Source organism: Emydura macquarii, unplaced genomic scaffold, assembly GCF_026122565.2.
Source record: "Emydura macquarii macquarii isolate MOO-44397 ecotype Brisbane River unplaced genomic scaffold, CSIRO-AGI_Emac_v2 contig_499, whole genome shotgun sequence".
Lineage (NCBI taxonomy): Eukaryota > Metazoa > Chordata > Testudines > Chelidae > Emydura > Emydura macquarii.
Genome location: NW_027130636.1, coordinates 12,557,906 through 12,575,543, shown reverse-complemented (window position 1 = coordinate 12,575,543; position 17,638 = coordinate 12,557,906). Strand labels below are relative to the sequence as shown.

Below are 17,638 nucleotides of genomic sequence, written 5' to 3'. Positions count from 1 at the left end.
AAAGATATTTAGTTGGGAAGGCATGAAGGAGTTTTTTAAAACACATTGATGTGTAAATGAGAGATTAAATTTTGTTTTACTAGTTTTCTATAACTTTGGCACAGCATTGCAGCTAAATCTTTGGAGGTATGTGAATGATTATAGTAGCGGTTAAGCAGCATAGGTACTTAAGGTTGTTGCACTGTAATTTGAAATCTCAATTTAGGATTTAATAATCTATTTTAAAAATTGTAAAAGACTCAAAATACATATTAAAATAGTTAAGATCCTTTGGCATTTCTGTTTGAGTATTTCAGTGATTTGTGTACAAGTTTTCGGTGTAAACATAGCTGGTGATTGAACAGAAGTAACTGGTATGCAAGCAGTTCTGCTTAAATATGTGTAGTTGTAAATAATCTTAAACAAGTTTATCAAAGCCCTGTTTTGTGTAGCTAAAGTGTGCATCAGAAATGCACTGAACAAGATACTCTTTGACACTTTCCCAGGCCCCCAGTCCATCTGCTTGCAGGAGGGCAGAAGACTGCATAGTGATATGCAAGTAATGTGTGTCACTTAGGAAGCACAAAGTATCAAAATTAATCTTTTACTGCTTGGCAAATGGTCCAGCTCTTCCCTTTCCCTGTTCCCTCCTGCTGACGTGTCACCTGATTAATGGTGAATGTATGGTACTACAAAAGTAAATTTATCCAGAACTACCTCTTGCTCTGCTCGTCTATTCTCTGTAGTTGTGCAGGGGCAAGAGAAGCACGTCCTTTTTTTTTTTTTTTTTTTAAGTGGACAGAAAACAAAAATTGGTAGCATTAGCCCTAATGCAAACCCAAATAGTTGCTGTCTAATTAGTTAGTAGCAGATGTGCAATCTTGTTTTTAACAATTTTAATGTTTGTATGCTTGTACAAGTATTCCTGGGGCCAACCAACAGTCCTTGCTTTTGAATACTAAATAAAACATTGGAATATTAATAAACTCTCCAATTAACTATTCTTTATAGTTCAATATTAAAAGATCGTTAATGTACAGTAATTTGTACCTTTTAACTGCATCAGAGTAGACATTATTCAGTTTGCATGCTTTTAAACTCAGATTGTATTTTCAGGTAGTAAATTAAATCTGCAGAGAAAGTTTAATACAATTTCAGTTCACTTTAGTTGCATTTGCAATGTGCTTTTAAAACATTTCCAAATTATTTGACTAATATCAATCTAGCTAGTCTTGCTGTTCAAAGGTGTTAAAAAGGGATTTTTATGAATAAATTGGCAGAGAAGTATGTACAATTGGGCTTTTTTTTTATTTGGAGAATCTTTTTTGTTAAGAATTAAACATATGAAATGTCAATGTAAAATTAAAAAAAAAAGTAAGACAGTTTATTGGCTCTGTGCACTTGTAAAAGTAATAAAATACCAGTAAAGACTTACAATAGAAACTTTGTTTTTAAAAATCAGTATAGTCTCAGGTTTATTCACATAGACTGTACCTTACTGTGTACATTTAACTAAGTTTGTGTTTTTCATGACATTATCAAACCTAATTTTCTTTTAAATATTTGTTTAGGTTTTACTGCAATCACAGCGACCAATCCTATTTGGCTAATAAAGACGCGATTACAGCTCGATGCAAGGTAAAGAACCACTTTAATACTAGGAACGCTTACAAATTTTATTGTCTAATAACTGTAATATAATGATGCTATAAAATTGTTTCTTTTCTCAAAACTGAGAGTGTTTATTTAAAAAAAAAAAAAAAAAATCAGGATTTCAGTTGGTAAGGCCACACATTAACCTGATTCTGAGATGCACTCTGTCCTTTTCCTAGTCGTTGAATTGGATGGTGGTATGATGTTTCCGGAGGTACTGCAGTGTTCTTGTGGCTAGCGTGCACTGTGAACGGTTTCCAAAACTAACAGTGGCTTAAACAATCTCAATCTCATGAATGAAATGTTTGCTTACCTAATCGAATCCCTGAAGCAGGATGTTTCATATTATTTTTATTTATCTCGTATTGTGAGCTTGCTTATAAAAGGAAAAAATTGGTTTCACTGATGCAAATACAGAAACAGTTCTAGAGCAGACTGGTCAATAGAAAGTGGCTGGATTCTGGTTTATATGATAACGAGTGTGTGATAATGGATGGATTATTTTATATTATTTAGTTAGGCTGGAAAACAACACACATCTCTTTCCTGCACCCTATCCACTTAGAACAGCTGGGAGAGAAGTGGCTTGATTTAATAAGACTCTCTGTCTAGCCATTCTACCTCTTACAACCCCCTCCTCTTTCCATAAATTTCACACACACTATCATGCTCCTCTCTTCAGGCTCTCATGCAATCATTCATTACCCAACAAACTGCTTTACAGGGTGCAGAGTAGCAAAGAACATCAAAGCTAGTTGGTTCCTTTTGTAGCACAGAAGGGTAAGGAGAGCATAGAAATGAGTTAATCATTAATCCTTTTCTTTCAGATGTAGTTTACAGATAAAGCATCTAAAAAACTTAGGGAACCTAGTCAATGAACTTAGACTCCTAAAGGATATAGACTCTCTCCTTCCTTCCCCAGGCCTGCAGAAGAGCTTGGTGTGGCTTGAAAGCTTGTTCCTTCCACCAACAGAAGTCAGTCCAATAAAAGATATTATCTCACATACTTTGTCTCTCCCATAGGCACTTTTGAACATTTTACCCTGTATCTGCATCTTTCTTTGAATTAGAAATGTAAGAAGCATTAATGTTATCACTGTTTGTGAGAAGGATCAGTGCAGTAACAAAAAGTACAAGAACTATAGTAAATATCAGCACAAGTCTACAAAGTCATTGCAGCAGCCAGCTTCAAATAAAAGCAACATCTGTGTTAGACCAAATCAACCTTTCCCCTCTGTTTAGAAGTCTCTTCATCTTAAAGTGGTAGGACAATTGGATTATGGTGCATGGTGCTTTGGGTCGATGTATTTTAATCCACTTCACCTTTTGTAGCCTACGCTCCAAATTTTATCTGCTTTCATAACTGGAAACTTGTTTAGTGCTGTTATTCTAGTGTCAATGCAGCATTTTATTTCCACACCTATCACTATAATGCCAGCCTCTGCTGAATGGCACCTGTCTATATTAGGGCTTGGTTGAACATTTTGTATCCTCTTCTGTGAGTGCTAAAATTATGCAAAGGCTGAGACAGTTTCTATGATTTTTATTTTGGAACTCAAAGGCACACCAGCCTCTCATACTGATTTATTTTAAACAAAAGTCTTTCTAATTATCACAACTTCTAGCTATGTTAACTGTCAGATAGATTAACGTGCTTATCAAACCGACTTCTCCAAGCTCCAGCTTCCGTAATACTTAGAATACAGAGCTCTGCTACAAAGGCAACTTGTAACAAAACTTGTCCTTTCCAGAATGTAGTTAGTGCTGTCCACTGTTGGAATTTGCTCCATGAAAGGTCTCTGCTCTACTATAGTAGAAGACCCCAAAACCCACTAGAATCTGAAAACTAAACCACAGGGATGCAACAGTCTTCATCCTATGGCAGAATACTGTGTTCCTGGAAAGATTACAGCTTGAAGATAAGTGAGTCTTACTCTGTTACATGAACATAAGATGTTGTGGATGTACCAAATATACCAGTAGCTGTCATGCTGTGTGTGATGCAGAAGTTTTCAATAGTGGGGTTTTTTTTATTATAAATCTATATTTCCAAGTCTTAGACCTCTCTGATACCTTACTACAGCTGTCCATCCCTGGGACCATGTGTCGTGAGAAGGAACTGGATTTACGTCAGAGTGCCTTTTTTGTCTTAACAGAACTATCTCATTCAAACTTTCACTACTAGCTGTTTTTAGCTGTGGAATCACTGTTGCCTGTAGTTTTACATTTGAATTTCTTTCTTCAGCAATTTTACATTAATTAGTTGAACCCCAAACTCTGTTTCTAGATCTTAATTGTAGGTGTAGAAGGAACTTTTGTTGGAAGTGAACAGTTCATGAAGAGTGTCAAATTTCTCTTTATTTTTGTTCAAAATTCCAGTTAAATAGCTTCATTTTTTTTTTTTTTTTTTTTAAGAAAGAACTATATTTCAAATAGTAGTAGTTGAATGAAAGTCGAGCATCTGATTTAAGTAACTTTTATATTACAAAAAGTTGTTGTTCAAACTGGCAAGAAACATCTGAGAAATTAACCCCGTCAAGTGAGGATTATAAATAACGTGCTTTGGCAGCACTTGACTCAACTACCATACGTGCATCCAGTTTAAAGGTAGCACTCTGCTTCATAGCTGGCACGCTCATGCTGCATGCACATAAAAGTAATATTGCAAATCCACGAACTAATCCTATCATGAGATTGTCATGCTGTCACTATACGACTGTGGCTGACATTAGGCCATGGTAGTTCCTTTTCAGAATTTTATGTTACCAGGGGGCTACAATATGTCTCATATTGGGGATTTTCTATTAAATGAAAATCAAGTGAATTACTTGATTTGTTTTGCTCAGATGTATAATTTATAGGACATCCGTATACCTCAGACTCTTGTGTTTACATGGGAGACAAGATGCTAAAGGGTGTGCAACTTAAATGTGACTTATTCTTTGACAATGCTGTATTTAATCAGGTGTCTTAAAGCTGACCAAAAGTTTTATCCTTGCCCCTTACTTTTCCAGTCATTACAATCAAGCGATTATTTCAGGCAGAGAATACAAACCTTCAAATTAGTGGATAATATAATGGGCCTGATCATGCTTCCCCTGAAGTCAATGGTAAAACTCACATTGATTCCAGTAGGAGCAGGTGTTAACCCAGTGTTCGTTGCACACTAAATGAAATTGTTCTGGTCTTCCAAGGTGATATTGCAGAGTATATACATAGAGTAAAATATACTATGCACCCGTGCATCTTACACATTGAAAGGACAATTTCTTCAAGTATTTGTCTGTGTGGATCTGCACTTCAGGTTTTTATGTGCATCGTGCATGAGGGATCAGAATCTTTGAATAACAGCATCCCTTGAGGCCATGTCTGCACCCCTTATATCCGTCTCCCCTCATCCCCCATTTAGCAGTGTAAAGGCAGAGCAGCCACAACCATCCCTTAGTTTCCTCTTACCTCTTTGGCAGCAGGATGGAATCAACAGTGTCCACCACATCACGGTAGCATTTGCTTTGCTTATCTCAGCCAGGGTTCAATTGCCTACTAAACATTCTCTCCTTTTTGTTTCTATTTCTTCCAGAGAAACCCCAAACCCTTTTATAACTTCAGCACCCAGAATGGCAGATCCAAAACCATTGGGCTATAAGCTCTGCCTATATTGTGATGGTCTAATTCCCCTTACCTCCCCGCTCCCTACAGCTTGGAGACATTTCATCCCTTTCCACCTGAGATGTACATTTTAGACTTCTGGCTTACTTACAATGGCTTCATAAATCATACATATACCATATTTACCATATTGGGCATACTAAGTCCTGCTGTCTATAACCTGCAGTACTGGATTTCTCTCTTGCTTATCATGCAAATGCAGACATTCTCGTTCTCCTCCTGCCACATCAACTTCAAGACCTTCTGTAGAACTGGACAAACAAAAGCACAGGAGAAAAAAGGTAGATCTAGAACAATTGGATCAATACCTGAATCTTCTCCCAAAACCCCCTCATCTTTGTCTCCTGATAAGGCAGTCTCATCATCCCCAATCCTGTTACCTAGTAGATGACAGAACAAGGAGCAATAGTCTCAAGCTGTGGTGGGGGAGGACTATCTTGGATATTAGGAAAAGCTTTTTCACTGGGAGGGTGGTGAAGCACTGGAATGGGTTACCTAGGGAGATGGTGGAATCTCCATCCTTAGAGGTTTTTAAGGTGTAGCTTGACAAAGCCCTGGCTGGGATGATTTAGTTGGGGTTGGTCCTGCTTTAAGCAGAGGGGTGGACTAGATGACCTCCTGAGGTCCCTTCCAACCCTAATCTTTTATGATACCTGATGACTTTCGAACCTTTCAGGAAGTACTTTTGTATAGCTAAATTTCAGGCACCAGTAATCGAAGAAAAGGCCCATGAACTATTCGATGTCTTGTACTCTACTGCTCCAAGCATGATAGCAATGTCCATAAACGAGGGCACCATAGAACCAATTAAAAGTCTGTAATAGACCTCTTGCCCATATAGCAAAGAGAGTGGAGAAAAGATATCTGTTTCCCCAAAGGGATTTCAAACAATCTTGTTCTCTTTTGGTACCAGGGACACTAGTAGTTACTGTAGTCCAAGAGAAAGCTAGCAGCTGGGCCCTGTGAAAGCAATTCTCAAGGGTAAGGATCCCCAAAAGCTCAATTCTTCTGCCTGACTACAGTAAAGGTATATAGCAAATTATCAAGAGTTATTCCTGAAGTAGAAATTTCTGATGTGGGTCAAGGTATCTCCCTTTGCAACAAACTCCTTCAAGGAAGAGTTAAAATCCATAATCGAAGAGGGACAACTAGTAGAGAAAACTGCTCTCTAAGCAGCCATAGATGCTTCAGATGAGATACTGCAGCCAGGCCCATGGCCACTGCAATAACACCGTGAAGGGTGTTGTGGCTGCAAGCCTCAGATATTCCAAGGAAGGTACAGAATCTGATCAAGGGTTTGCCTTTGCTTTGTTAGCACTTGGACTAATGAGACAGTGCATTCACTAAAAGATTCCGTGGCTGTGTTATATACTCCAGATGGAAAGGCTATATATAACAGTCTCGGACCATATAGCTACAAGTGAGCAGTAACCTATGGATTACCTTTTGAGGAAGAAACCTAGATTTTCCTACAGGAAACCACCACCTTCTACAGGTGCCAATCCACCGGCACAGTCATCTAGACAGCAGATTAGATATGAAGGTTAAGCATCGCAACCAAACCAGACTGAGCTGTCCCTGAACCCATCTAGGGATGTTCTGTTCCCTGTTTTATTAGGCTTGGACTGGAATAACCACCAACAGATCAGTACTAGAGGTTATCTCCAAAGATACTATGTCCAAATCAAGTCCTCTTTCCCTTTCTGTCCTTGTCCCTCTTCAGAGTCCCTTCTCATGAGAAGCAACTGAAAGAGGAGGTGGCTTCCCTGATTCACGTAGGAACCATTAAGGGGGTACTTATGGAAATCAGAGGAGGCGATTTCTGCTCCTGATATTTCCTTATGCGAAAGTTAAAAAAGGGACCTTCATTCTGTCCTTGACCTCAGAAGGCTAAACAAATACATATGCCACCTTAGATTCAGGATGGTAATACTAACCTCCATCTTCCCTTCCTTGCTGTCAGCTCAAGACTCTTTTTTTTTTTTTTTTTTTTTTTTTTTTTGTGGCTCTTATTCTGGGACACATTCTTCCATATTGCAAACCATGTGGCCCACAGGAAGCATCCGTGATTCACAGTAGGGCCCAGTCAGTTCCCATACAGAATTCCACCATTCATTCCCTCCATGGCTTTGAGAATCTTCATGTAGTGACTAGTAGTGATAGCCACACACGTGAGGAGATAGGGATAGATGCAAATGCCCTATCTGTACAACTGCCTGATCAAAGACAGGTTTTCTCAGGAAGTGCCCACAGTCCTATCTTTTAATAGATCCAGGATATTAGTCCTGATGATAAATTAAATAAATAATCCCTGTCAGTTGATAGAGTTCATAGGGCCTTTACTAGATTAAATCAGCAAGAACATACCTTCCTGAGGAGAGAATTCCCTTCATCATGACCATGATTTCCAGTATCATAACAGACCTGTCCAATATCATGCTTTGTCTAAAACTCATAGTTCACATGTCAGTTTGCACTTTCATGACACTGCTAGCCAAACTTCACCTGTAACCATGGCAAGGCTGACTAAGAATGGTGTTTTGTCCATCAGGACATCATGTGGGCGACAAATCTGTGTCACCCTGGTCACTGATGCTGCTGAAGCTTGAAGACTGCAGGCCCAGTTAGAGGCAGTTAACCACTTTCTGTAAGGTGATTATGAGCCCCTAGGTGATAATTAGAGGGGTACGGATGTAACTGGGAGAATATAGTAGAAGTAACTGGGAGGAAGGGGAGCTTGGACGCTGAACTGTTCTGAGGAGGGAGGCTACGTGAAAAGCTTCTGCTATAAGAAGCCTGTGTTGTGGTGTACTGTGTGTAAAAGTGGGGATGAGTAACGCAAAAAAACCCAACCTGGGTGTGATTATGACCGTCAGGTGACACACAGGCTAGACAGTCCAACACACCAGGTAGCTCAGGAAGCACCCCGTCACAGTCATATTCTGGCATCATTAAATTGGTGGGTAGACTCTCTCCCCCTCCAAAACGCAGAGGTGTACCTCTAACCGTGATCACAGATGTTTCAGGAACAAGATGGGGTGCACACTCGGACCATCTGCAAGTATAGGGAGTTTGGTCTCAAGAGCAGATGCAGTTTCACATAAATGTGTTGGAACTTGGAGCAATCAGATTTGGCCTGTAAAATTTCAGCCCTGAAAAATTCTGTCCTAGAGATTCTCAGAAGATGTGACTGCAGCACATTACTTGCAGGCACTGACTCCCTGCCCCAGGTCCAAGACTTTGGAATTGATGCCAGACTCACAGGATAATCCTAATATCCCTTCACTTACCAGGTGTTCACAACACCCTAGCCGATTTCCTTATCGGGCAATCTGTAACTAGTCAAGATTGCTCCCTCACATCAGTCCTTAATCTGATATTTTGATGTTTTTCCCCACAAAGGGAGCACAGTGCCCAAAATTCTGCCCCAGATAAGGCATAAGTTCAGGCTCTGTACAATATGCTTTTCTCTTTCTGGAAATAGAATCATCTTTATGCTTTTTCACTATTTCTTCTCATTTCCAAGGTAATAAGAAAAAGATAAGTTGTAGCGCAAGTGATACTGTTAGTTCCTTATTGGAAAAGATAACTTTGATTGACAGATCTCCTTCAAATGTCAACTCAATCTCTGATGACTCCCTGGATATAAAGTATCTCTGAATCAAGGTCACATTCCAATATTCCACAAGGAAAGCCTGATTCTCCAAATGAAAGAGGCTTTTGTTATGGAGAGCTTGTAAAATCTAGATCCTATGAAAGCTGCTGTTCCCAAGATTCTTGACTACATCCTGCCATTAAATATCTCAGATTCTATCAGTTCAATCAAGGTTCACCTTGCCAGAAGTTCAGCATGCCATCCTTCAGTTCAGTCATGTGCCGTATCCGATCACCCTGTTGGTTGGAAATTCTTAAAAGTTGAGCCACCACCCCTTCTGGGCATCTGAGACTGTCCTACAAGCCCCTAAGTGCTCTCCTCACCACTTTACTCTTAAGACAGGTTTTTCTGGTGGTCTTACACTAGGAAGAAGGGTCAAGAACTCCAAGTGCTTATGGCCAACCCTCACTACACCATATTTCACCAAGAGAAAGTGTTTTTTAAGATTTCAACATGAACTTATTCCTAGAATTGTTTCTGAAGTTCATCGAAATCATTGTTTTTCCTACCTTCTTTCTTAAGCTCCATTCCAAGGGAGAAAAAACTGCACACTCAGGGTACCACCAGGACCCTATTATATTATCTGGATAAGATGAGAACTTTTAAGGTATGTCTACGCTGCAGATGGGAGTGTGCCTCCCCACCGGGGTAGACAGACTTGCTTGCACTAGTTTCTCTTGATCCTGAACTGAACAGTATGGCTGTGTTTCTTAACCTATTTATCATTGTGGACCGCATATCCAGCTCTCTCTGTGTTATGTGGGCCGCATCTACACAATATATACTACCTGTACGGCCCTGAAGATGTCACATGGGCCACAGCTGGGTGCTGATTGGGCTGCAAGCAGCCCGCTCTATGGTGACAGATAGTTGGGTCAGGTGGCTAGACCATGCTGCAGTGTCCACACTGGTACTTTTAGTGCACTAGCTCAAGGGAAGCTAATGCAAATCTGTCTACCTAGGCTTGGAGGCTCACTCCTTCCTTTAGTGTAGAGGTATACTTATACAGAGCCCTCACCTCTTTATTACATAAAGCAAGGTAATTAAAGGACAAGCCATCTGAGCACAGAGAATATCTAACTGGATTACAGGGGGTATTTCTGTTTATCACCAAAGCGCCGGAGCGCCCCTTCCCTCAAACATCAAAGCTCACTCAGTAAAGCCCAGGCTACAACCTCTCCATGTTTCAGAAAATAGCCTATATCTGAAACAGGCAAAGCAGCCACGTGAAGTGATCCCCCTTATTTTTTGTTAAACCTGATTGACCTGTTCTTCAGATCAGAAGCAAAATTTGGGCAGGCAGTTTTACATTCATGCTTTAGCTGGTGGCAGTTAAGGCTGCTTCAGCCCACCTTGCAAAAGGGCCCTGCTTGCTAGTCACCTGAAGTGGGGATCCACACAGACCAAACCTCTGAAAGAACCACAGTTACTGTAAGGCAAAGGATTGTTCTGTGTAGGGCAGAGTCCATATACCTTACTTCAGAAAGGCAGCGGGGCAACATAAAAGCAAAATGTAATCTCAAATGTCTCTAGCAGTAGTTAAAGGGCAGTGTGTTCTGCATTCTTTTGTATCACTTACTCACTCCTACAAGAGACCTCTGGTGGCAGAATCTGTTTAACTGATGTAGCCAATGAATTGTGGATTCATGCTCATTTTGTATAACTCCAGGTTAAGTGTGTTTTCTCCACCTGAGATTGTACTTCAAGAAACATCAGCAAGGACAGTGGGAAACAAGTTAATTAAATTAATCCAGTATTAACTGACCCTGTGTGGCATATACACAGTACATTATATTTTCTAATGTAAATGATCAAATGAACTTACATTTGCAAGTTGGGGATATTGAAGACTAAAATGTTCTTTTGAGTCCTACAACTACAAAATCTGCTGGACCCGGTGTGCACAATTATTTGACCTCACTTGTGGCTTCGTGGGATCAGTTTAAATAATGAACTACTATTAAATAGTTTGTTTACTCCCTTTGAATGTTAAGCAGTTGTGCTTTAGTAAGTAACAGACTGCAGGTAACGGGATTTCAGCTGCTTAGTCTTAGCTTTTTAATGGTCGTGCATTTGTCTACCTTGATTGTGTCTGGCTCAGGTCTCTGATTTTTTGAACCTTGAAGATGTGGAGGGCTGGAGAGTTGTCTGAGACTTCTCAATCATTTAAGAGTTCATTACATCCTTTGGCCTTGATTCAGCAAAGTACTACACGTGTAGTACTGAAGTCAGTGGGACTACTTGTGTACTGAAATTGTGCGTGTTCTTAAGCACTCTTGAATTGGAGCTTCTTTGCATTGATTTGCCAGCTATTTCTAAAGGCCTCGTGTTCATAGCAAAACGTTGTGTAATTGATCATTTAAAATGACGATTGTGAACCAGTTGAACATTCCTTCTCTTTCAGGAATCGTGGAGAAAAGCGTATGAGTGCTTTTGAATGTGTCCGGAAAGTCTATCATTCAGATGGAATTAAAGGCTTTTACAGAGGAATGTCGGCATCCTACGCAGGCATATCGGAGACTGTTATTCATTTTGTTATTTACGAGAGTATTAAGCGAAAACTACTGGAATTTAAGACTGCTTCTAACATGGACGATGAGGACGAATCTGTGAAAGAAGCTTCAGACTTTGTTGGAATGATGATGGCTGCTGCCACTTCTAAAACCTGTGCCACATCTATAGCATATCCACATGGTGAGGGCAGTTCATTCATTAGGAACCTGATCCAAACCCCAGAGAGGTCAGTGGGAGCCATTTGATTGATTTCAGTTGGCTCTGGATCAGGTCCTGAAAAAGGAACACTTTGTTTTAGCTACACTTGTGTGATTTAGAAAATTAGCACGGCCAATTTATGATTCAGCAAGTCAGCCAGAGGCGACGGTATTCAGAAATCAGTGTAAAAGTATTTCTAAACAGATATTTAGTCTGACCCCTTTGGGCAATAAGATTAATTCATCCTAGGGAACAGCCACAATCCAGTCCACACAGGTTCAGGACGCTATGGCTTCGTTTGGACCCCTGTGTTGTGCTCATTATTTATGTCTGTTTCAAGTAACTAATCAACAGACTGTTTCTTTTCCTTTTTATAATATTTAGGGAGCTATGTCAGGAAGATCTCCTCCTATCTTTCAATGCTGTTCTTTTGCTCCGTGTTCCCCAGTAGTGCTGCTTGCTATTTATGTCTCAGTCTAGCAAAGCACTTAAGTATGTGCTTAATTTTAATGTGAAGCTGGTGAAATAACTCATATGCTTAAGTGGTTTTGTTGGATCTGGTTCACTCAAAGCACCATTACTTCACCTTGTTAATTTGGCATCTGGGAATAAGTCAGTTTGTTTTTAGATTATTGTGCTCTTGAAAGGACATGGCTTGACTTTTCCTTCCAGATTCCCAGCCCCTCTATTGCCATGTTGGCCTTCTTTACTACGATGTTGCGGGTTTTATACTTGCTTAGCTTGTCGACTAAATTGACTGATTTGTTTTCATTACATTTTTGCAAGGCGATGACCAAAATAACCGTGTTGCTTTCTTTACACAGAAGTTGTACGAACAAGACTACGTGAAGAGGGAACAAAATACAGATCTTTCTTCCAGACACTGTCTTTGCTTGTGCGAGAAGAAGGGTATGGATCCCTCTACCGTGGTCTAACTACGCATCTGATCAGACAGATTCCAAACACAGCTATAATGATGTCAACCTATGAAGTAGTGGTCTACTTACTCAATGGATAGCAGTATTACAAGGCTATCCCTAGGAAGGTGAAAGACCAAAAGATTGCAGTGGACCACCAAGTACCAATGTGGTGGGCAGAAGAAAAATATCTATCAGGAACATGCAGCTATGGATGAAATAGAAGATTGATTATAGGCAATCATGAGCAATTTGCTGCCTTATAGTATGGTCCCTTTGTGACCATGTGACAAACAGAAGCTGCTCCCAGGGGAATGTCTTTAAACACATCTTACTTCAAAATTACTATTTTCTCTCGATGTGTTAATTTACATGATACAAAATCATAAGCTTCAGTGATTTGAAAGGAGGGGTTAGTCAGATATTGTAAGGGGCAGCCTTTTTCCACTCTTAATGAGTGGTTCAGTACATTTTGTTTCAGTGCACAGTAACCTGTTAGGATGAGGAGGATGAAAGCATAAGAGTCGTAACTTTTTATGTCTGACTTCTATTCAATTCCATCTGAAGTTTCAAATGAAGAGACGGAGGTAGTAGTCGCAGTGTGCAACTTCCATCTTACTGTCTCAAGGAATATGACACAGGGACCTAAAATTGAACTGTTTTGTCACTACAAAAGCTGACCTTGTTTTGAGGTTGAGGTACATTCTCGGTTATTGTGTGAGAAGTTCTCATTGCTTAACTCTGCAGGATACCAGTCTCTTAGTATTGGCGTGCTTGGATTTCCAGTTCTGCTTTCATTCTTTTGTTTTCATAATCATAGATCTTTGCTCCCTTTTAGAATCTAAGGAGGACCATAAGATGTACTTAACTTTACAACAGATCATGGATTTTCCTCACCTGATCTGTAATGTGACCCACACTACTAACACAAGGAATTGCACAGTGTCTTTAAGGATTCTTAATGAGGTGTTAAATTCTAACAAATCAGTCTGCTTTATATGAGGCAAAATATATAATATTCAATCAAAACAGCTTTATACAAGCTGAAAACAAGCTTTATTATACTAAAGCTACTTTCTGCAAGGTTTAGCCTAAAATTGTGGACTAAAGTACCAACACTTCTACTGGATTAAAGAAGGAGGGTGCATACTTTGCCGTGTGTAAAGCTATAGGAAAGCACCTAGATACAGTTTTGTATAGCGACAAGTTGGGAGTTGCTGTAGATCATTTTCAGTGAAACCCCAGCTACTTGCAGAGTGATGGAGAAAATGGTAATTGAGAACTTTTTGTTTAAGCATTCCCCTTAAAAGTTGCTATATCCCTTGTTTCAACCTAAAGCTGAGTGCAGAACTGCAGATAACAGACAATTTAGAGGGCAGAGTTAGTTATATTGAATATTCAGACATTGGTTTTAATTAATGTTTTGTAAAACTAGTTCCAGAGCAATGCATTGCATTTGATGGCATATCTTAGCTTGATTGGTTACTTGTTCTGCCACAATTTATCAAGTTTTCCAGATTCAAAGTATCAGAAATAAAAGTTGCACATTCTACATAGCTTTTCACACTCACACCTCTCTTCTGCACCTTGAATACTTCCAAAATTAAGTCTGCTGCCTTTTGGATGAGATGTTCACAGTGATTTTGGGGCAATAGCTTTCTACCTATGAATGCCACTACACTGGTAAACAAAGTGGTGCAATTAACTCCTCCAGTGTGGTACTTCAGTATACATTAAACTATTTGTTGTGTGCAATGGCTTTATCTTACAAATGACTCCTTATGCACTTTGTGGCCTTTTTTGGCTTGTGATTTTTCTCCCTTTTAAGATTTTAGATATTGGTCATGTGCAGTTAGAAACAGTGTTCATTACATGCAGATTCTTTTGAAGCTAAGCATATGGTTTGATTTCTATATAGCTGTGCAGAAAAAGGCATTGTTTGCAGTAGATTGCTAGGTTCTATGTTCAGGTAGTTTTGAAGACTTTTATACATAAAAGTTTGACACATACTGAACAACCAGTTTGTCTTGTTTTATTTTCTTTTGAGCATTGCAATATCCTTCATACTATGGCAGAAATCTTTCAATATATATCTGCAACCCTTTGTGTTATTAATACTCTGTAATAATTGCCTTTCCTTTGAAGGCCCACCGGTGAAGCACAGAGATCACTGCTATGCCCGTTCAGCAGGGGCTTGGTTCATTGATGTGCTTTCCTTAGAAATCTTCTTACCTGTTTTTAAATACTAGAAGTGTTCTCTGTATAGCCTGTGTTGCACACACTTAGACTAAACTTGACAATCGTATTCATATGAGTACAAGGAGATTATTTTAAAAAAAATACGTTAGGAGATATCTCCTAATACTGTATTACTAACTGCCTACTTCCAAATATCAATGGCCAGACTCCTCAGATGCTGTTGCTGACACCGGCATTCAACTAACAGCGAAAGTTTAAGTGCAGCAATGTGAAAGCCAAAAATGGTTATAAGGTGAAAGCTATGTTACAAGAGCTAATGATGGGTAATAAGTTACATAGAAAACTGATTGCTCTTCAGGAGCTATCAAGGTAGTTCTGTTTATAGCTGAATTTTAGATGAGCAAGCACACAAAGTCCAAATTCATCCCTGGAGGTAAGGGGTAAAATTCCCATGGTTTTGATGTGAGTTGCACCTGCATAGTCCAGGAATAAATTTGACCTACTAGATCTGGTCTGTATTCACTGCACATGCACCACTTCCATTACCCTACTAAATAGTGTGTGCATGCCTCGTAGGGAGAGAATAGATCCCACCAAATCTTGCTTCCAAAGGTGAGAGAACTCACTAGAAAGTTCTATCTTTTGTCCTTAACTGTCCCAGAAAAGAAACAATCAAGCTCTTGTTCCAATTCTTCTTGGGTTTTAATTCTTCAAAGACCAAAATTTTTAATTAACAAAGAAAAAAAATTAAACCAAACTGTGTGTTCTGTTTTGTTTGTTGAAAAAGGTACCACAATGTACAAAAGATAAGTCTGAAATATTTCCCAAAGATACTGACATTATTTACATAGTTTTCTTGTATCTATTTTGAAAACATACAGAGGTAAAGAGAAGATGCTACCTTCAATAATGCCATTTATTACAAAGCTGAAAGAAGAGCGTACTTTAACATTGTAATTGTTTTGGGTCGCCATCTCTTATTTGATTCTTTAATGTAGTTTACCATTAAGTTATGCCACAGTGTTTTTCCACAGAGAAGTTAAACTTCAGTTTTCTGAAAAGAGCAACATTTGAGAATTACTTTGCATATCCATTTAATTTATATAAACATACATCCATTCTTATTTAAATAAAATATATTTGATTTGACTTATCTCAACTGCTGGTTAAGAGTAAAGAAACAGATTGTATGATAAGACTGCAGGTCTTCATGTCAGCCAGAAGGTGGCACTATTGTGTGTGCTCGCAGAAGAAGTGGATCTGTGTTCCACTTAACATGGTTTCTGGTCTTAAACAATTCTCTGTCTTTTTACAGTCCACTGAATAATAAGATTTATAAAATAACGGCTTAGCACTGTAAAGTATTGTGGCTGAAACTTGGAAAGCCATGACAGAAAATCTTCAGTGAATAGGTCCATGTTTTATAATCCCTATCAATCAATATCCAGGATTTAGAAATCCTAGTGTGAAACGTCACAAATTGAGGTGAGTTTTGGTGTATCAAATGGAAAGTTCTGCCCAACCTTAAACTGACTGCAAGATCTGCTGTTTATTTTTTCCTAGTCTTCAATTTGTTTGCATACATTGTTCTTAGTAGGATCACACTAGTGATTTATGAAGGATTTTTAATTTTTTTTATAGTTAATGACTGAAATATCAGCCTATCCATAGGCCTGTTGACATTGTACCTGTATAATTCCTAGATTATATGATAACACTCCGCACATTTACTTTTTAATTCAAAGATGTTCAAGACTGACAGTTTGTGCTTTATTGCTTTTTTTATTTAGTTTTTTGTTTTGTTTTGATTTTTTTTTTGTTTCCTGATTATCATATTTGAAACATTCCTTAGACTGTAGGATTTTTAAAAAATTACTTCCAGAGAATTCAAATTGGATACACTCTTTAAAACGTTGCTTCCTAAGCGTTTTTTATTCTAGAAACAAGCAGAACACTGAAGTGTGCTAGTTAAATGTATTCCTTTCCAATTTGTTTTTGTAATATAGTTCTTTCTGTAAAAACTGAAGTCATGTAAGTTTTCAGTTGTTCTCTAAGAGAGTCTGCATACCCTGCATATGTGAACATAGTTAATTAAGCCGTGGGAGTCATAGCTTAAACACTCACAAATTACCATTTGAGAATCCTCTAACATTCATGTGAGGTTTGCTATTATTCTTGCATATGTGTGGTTGGCTGTAAACTGTGCATTTACTCAGTATTTATATTATATAGCTAATTTTTTTTGTTTGGACTGTTTTAAACTTAAAAAAAAATAAAATATGTGCTTATATTCAAAATATGGCTGTGTGTGGTGTTGGACCAAGATTTAAAAAAAAAAAAAAAAATCCCAGTGAATTTTTACACTTGATACATAGCTGAAGAGTGGGGGCGTAAATAAGAGGCTTGCTGGGAAATCCCCATGAATCATTTCACCATGTATCAGTTTAACTATAGCTGAAAGCCACAATACATTTGAATTGTGATCTTTCTAGAATATATGAGTTCTACCTACTTACTGTTATTTTTGGATAAGATTTAGATAAGACCTGAACTCTTGTGTAACCTACATGAACATTAAGGTTCTTTTATAGCACTTTCTGAAGAGCAAGCATTTGACCTGGAATCCTTGGTCAACATTTCCTCATTCTCTACTGTTTTGCAGTATGCTTGCTGTCCATTTATGCAGTCTTCTACACCACATATGGCTGCAATTTACTGGGGCAATGTGTATCATCTATCGTATATAAAACTATCTGAGATCCTGCAGGATAATATGTACTACAGAGGAGCGTAAGAGCAACGTAAGCTGTTGTATCATTTATCTATCGAGTGGATAACTTATGCACAGAAATGC

At 38.6% G+C, this 17,638-nt stretch overlaps 1 protein-coding gene across 1 annotated transcript in view; it reads left to right on the top strand.

Annotated features, from left to right (window-relative positions):
* The window catches only part of SLC25A36 (solute carrier family 25 member 36), a 50,564-nt gene extending 33,489 nt beyond the window's left edge, over positions 1–17,075 (top strand). The window contains exons 5-7 of the mRNA XM_067538954.1: positions 1,551–1,617; positions 11,361–11,650; positions 12,493–17,075. Of these exons, the coding sequence (XP_067395055.1) occupies positions 1,551–1,617; positions 11,361–11,650; positions 12,493–12,686 (551 nt within the window). The 3' untranslated portion in view covers positions 12,687–17,075. The remainder of the gene's footprint in view (positions 1–1,550; positions 1,618–11,360; positions 11,651–12,492) is intronic.
* Positions 17,076–17,638: the final 563 nt, after the last annotated feature.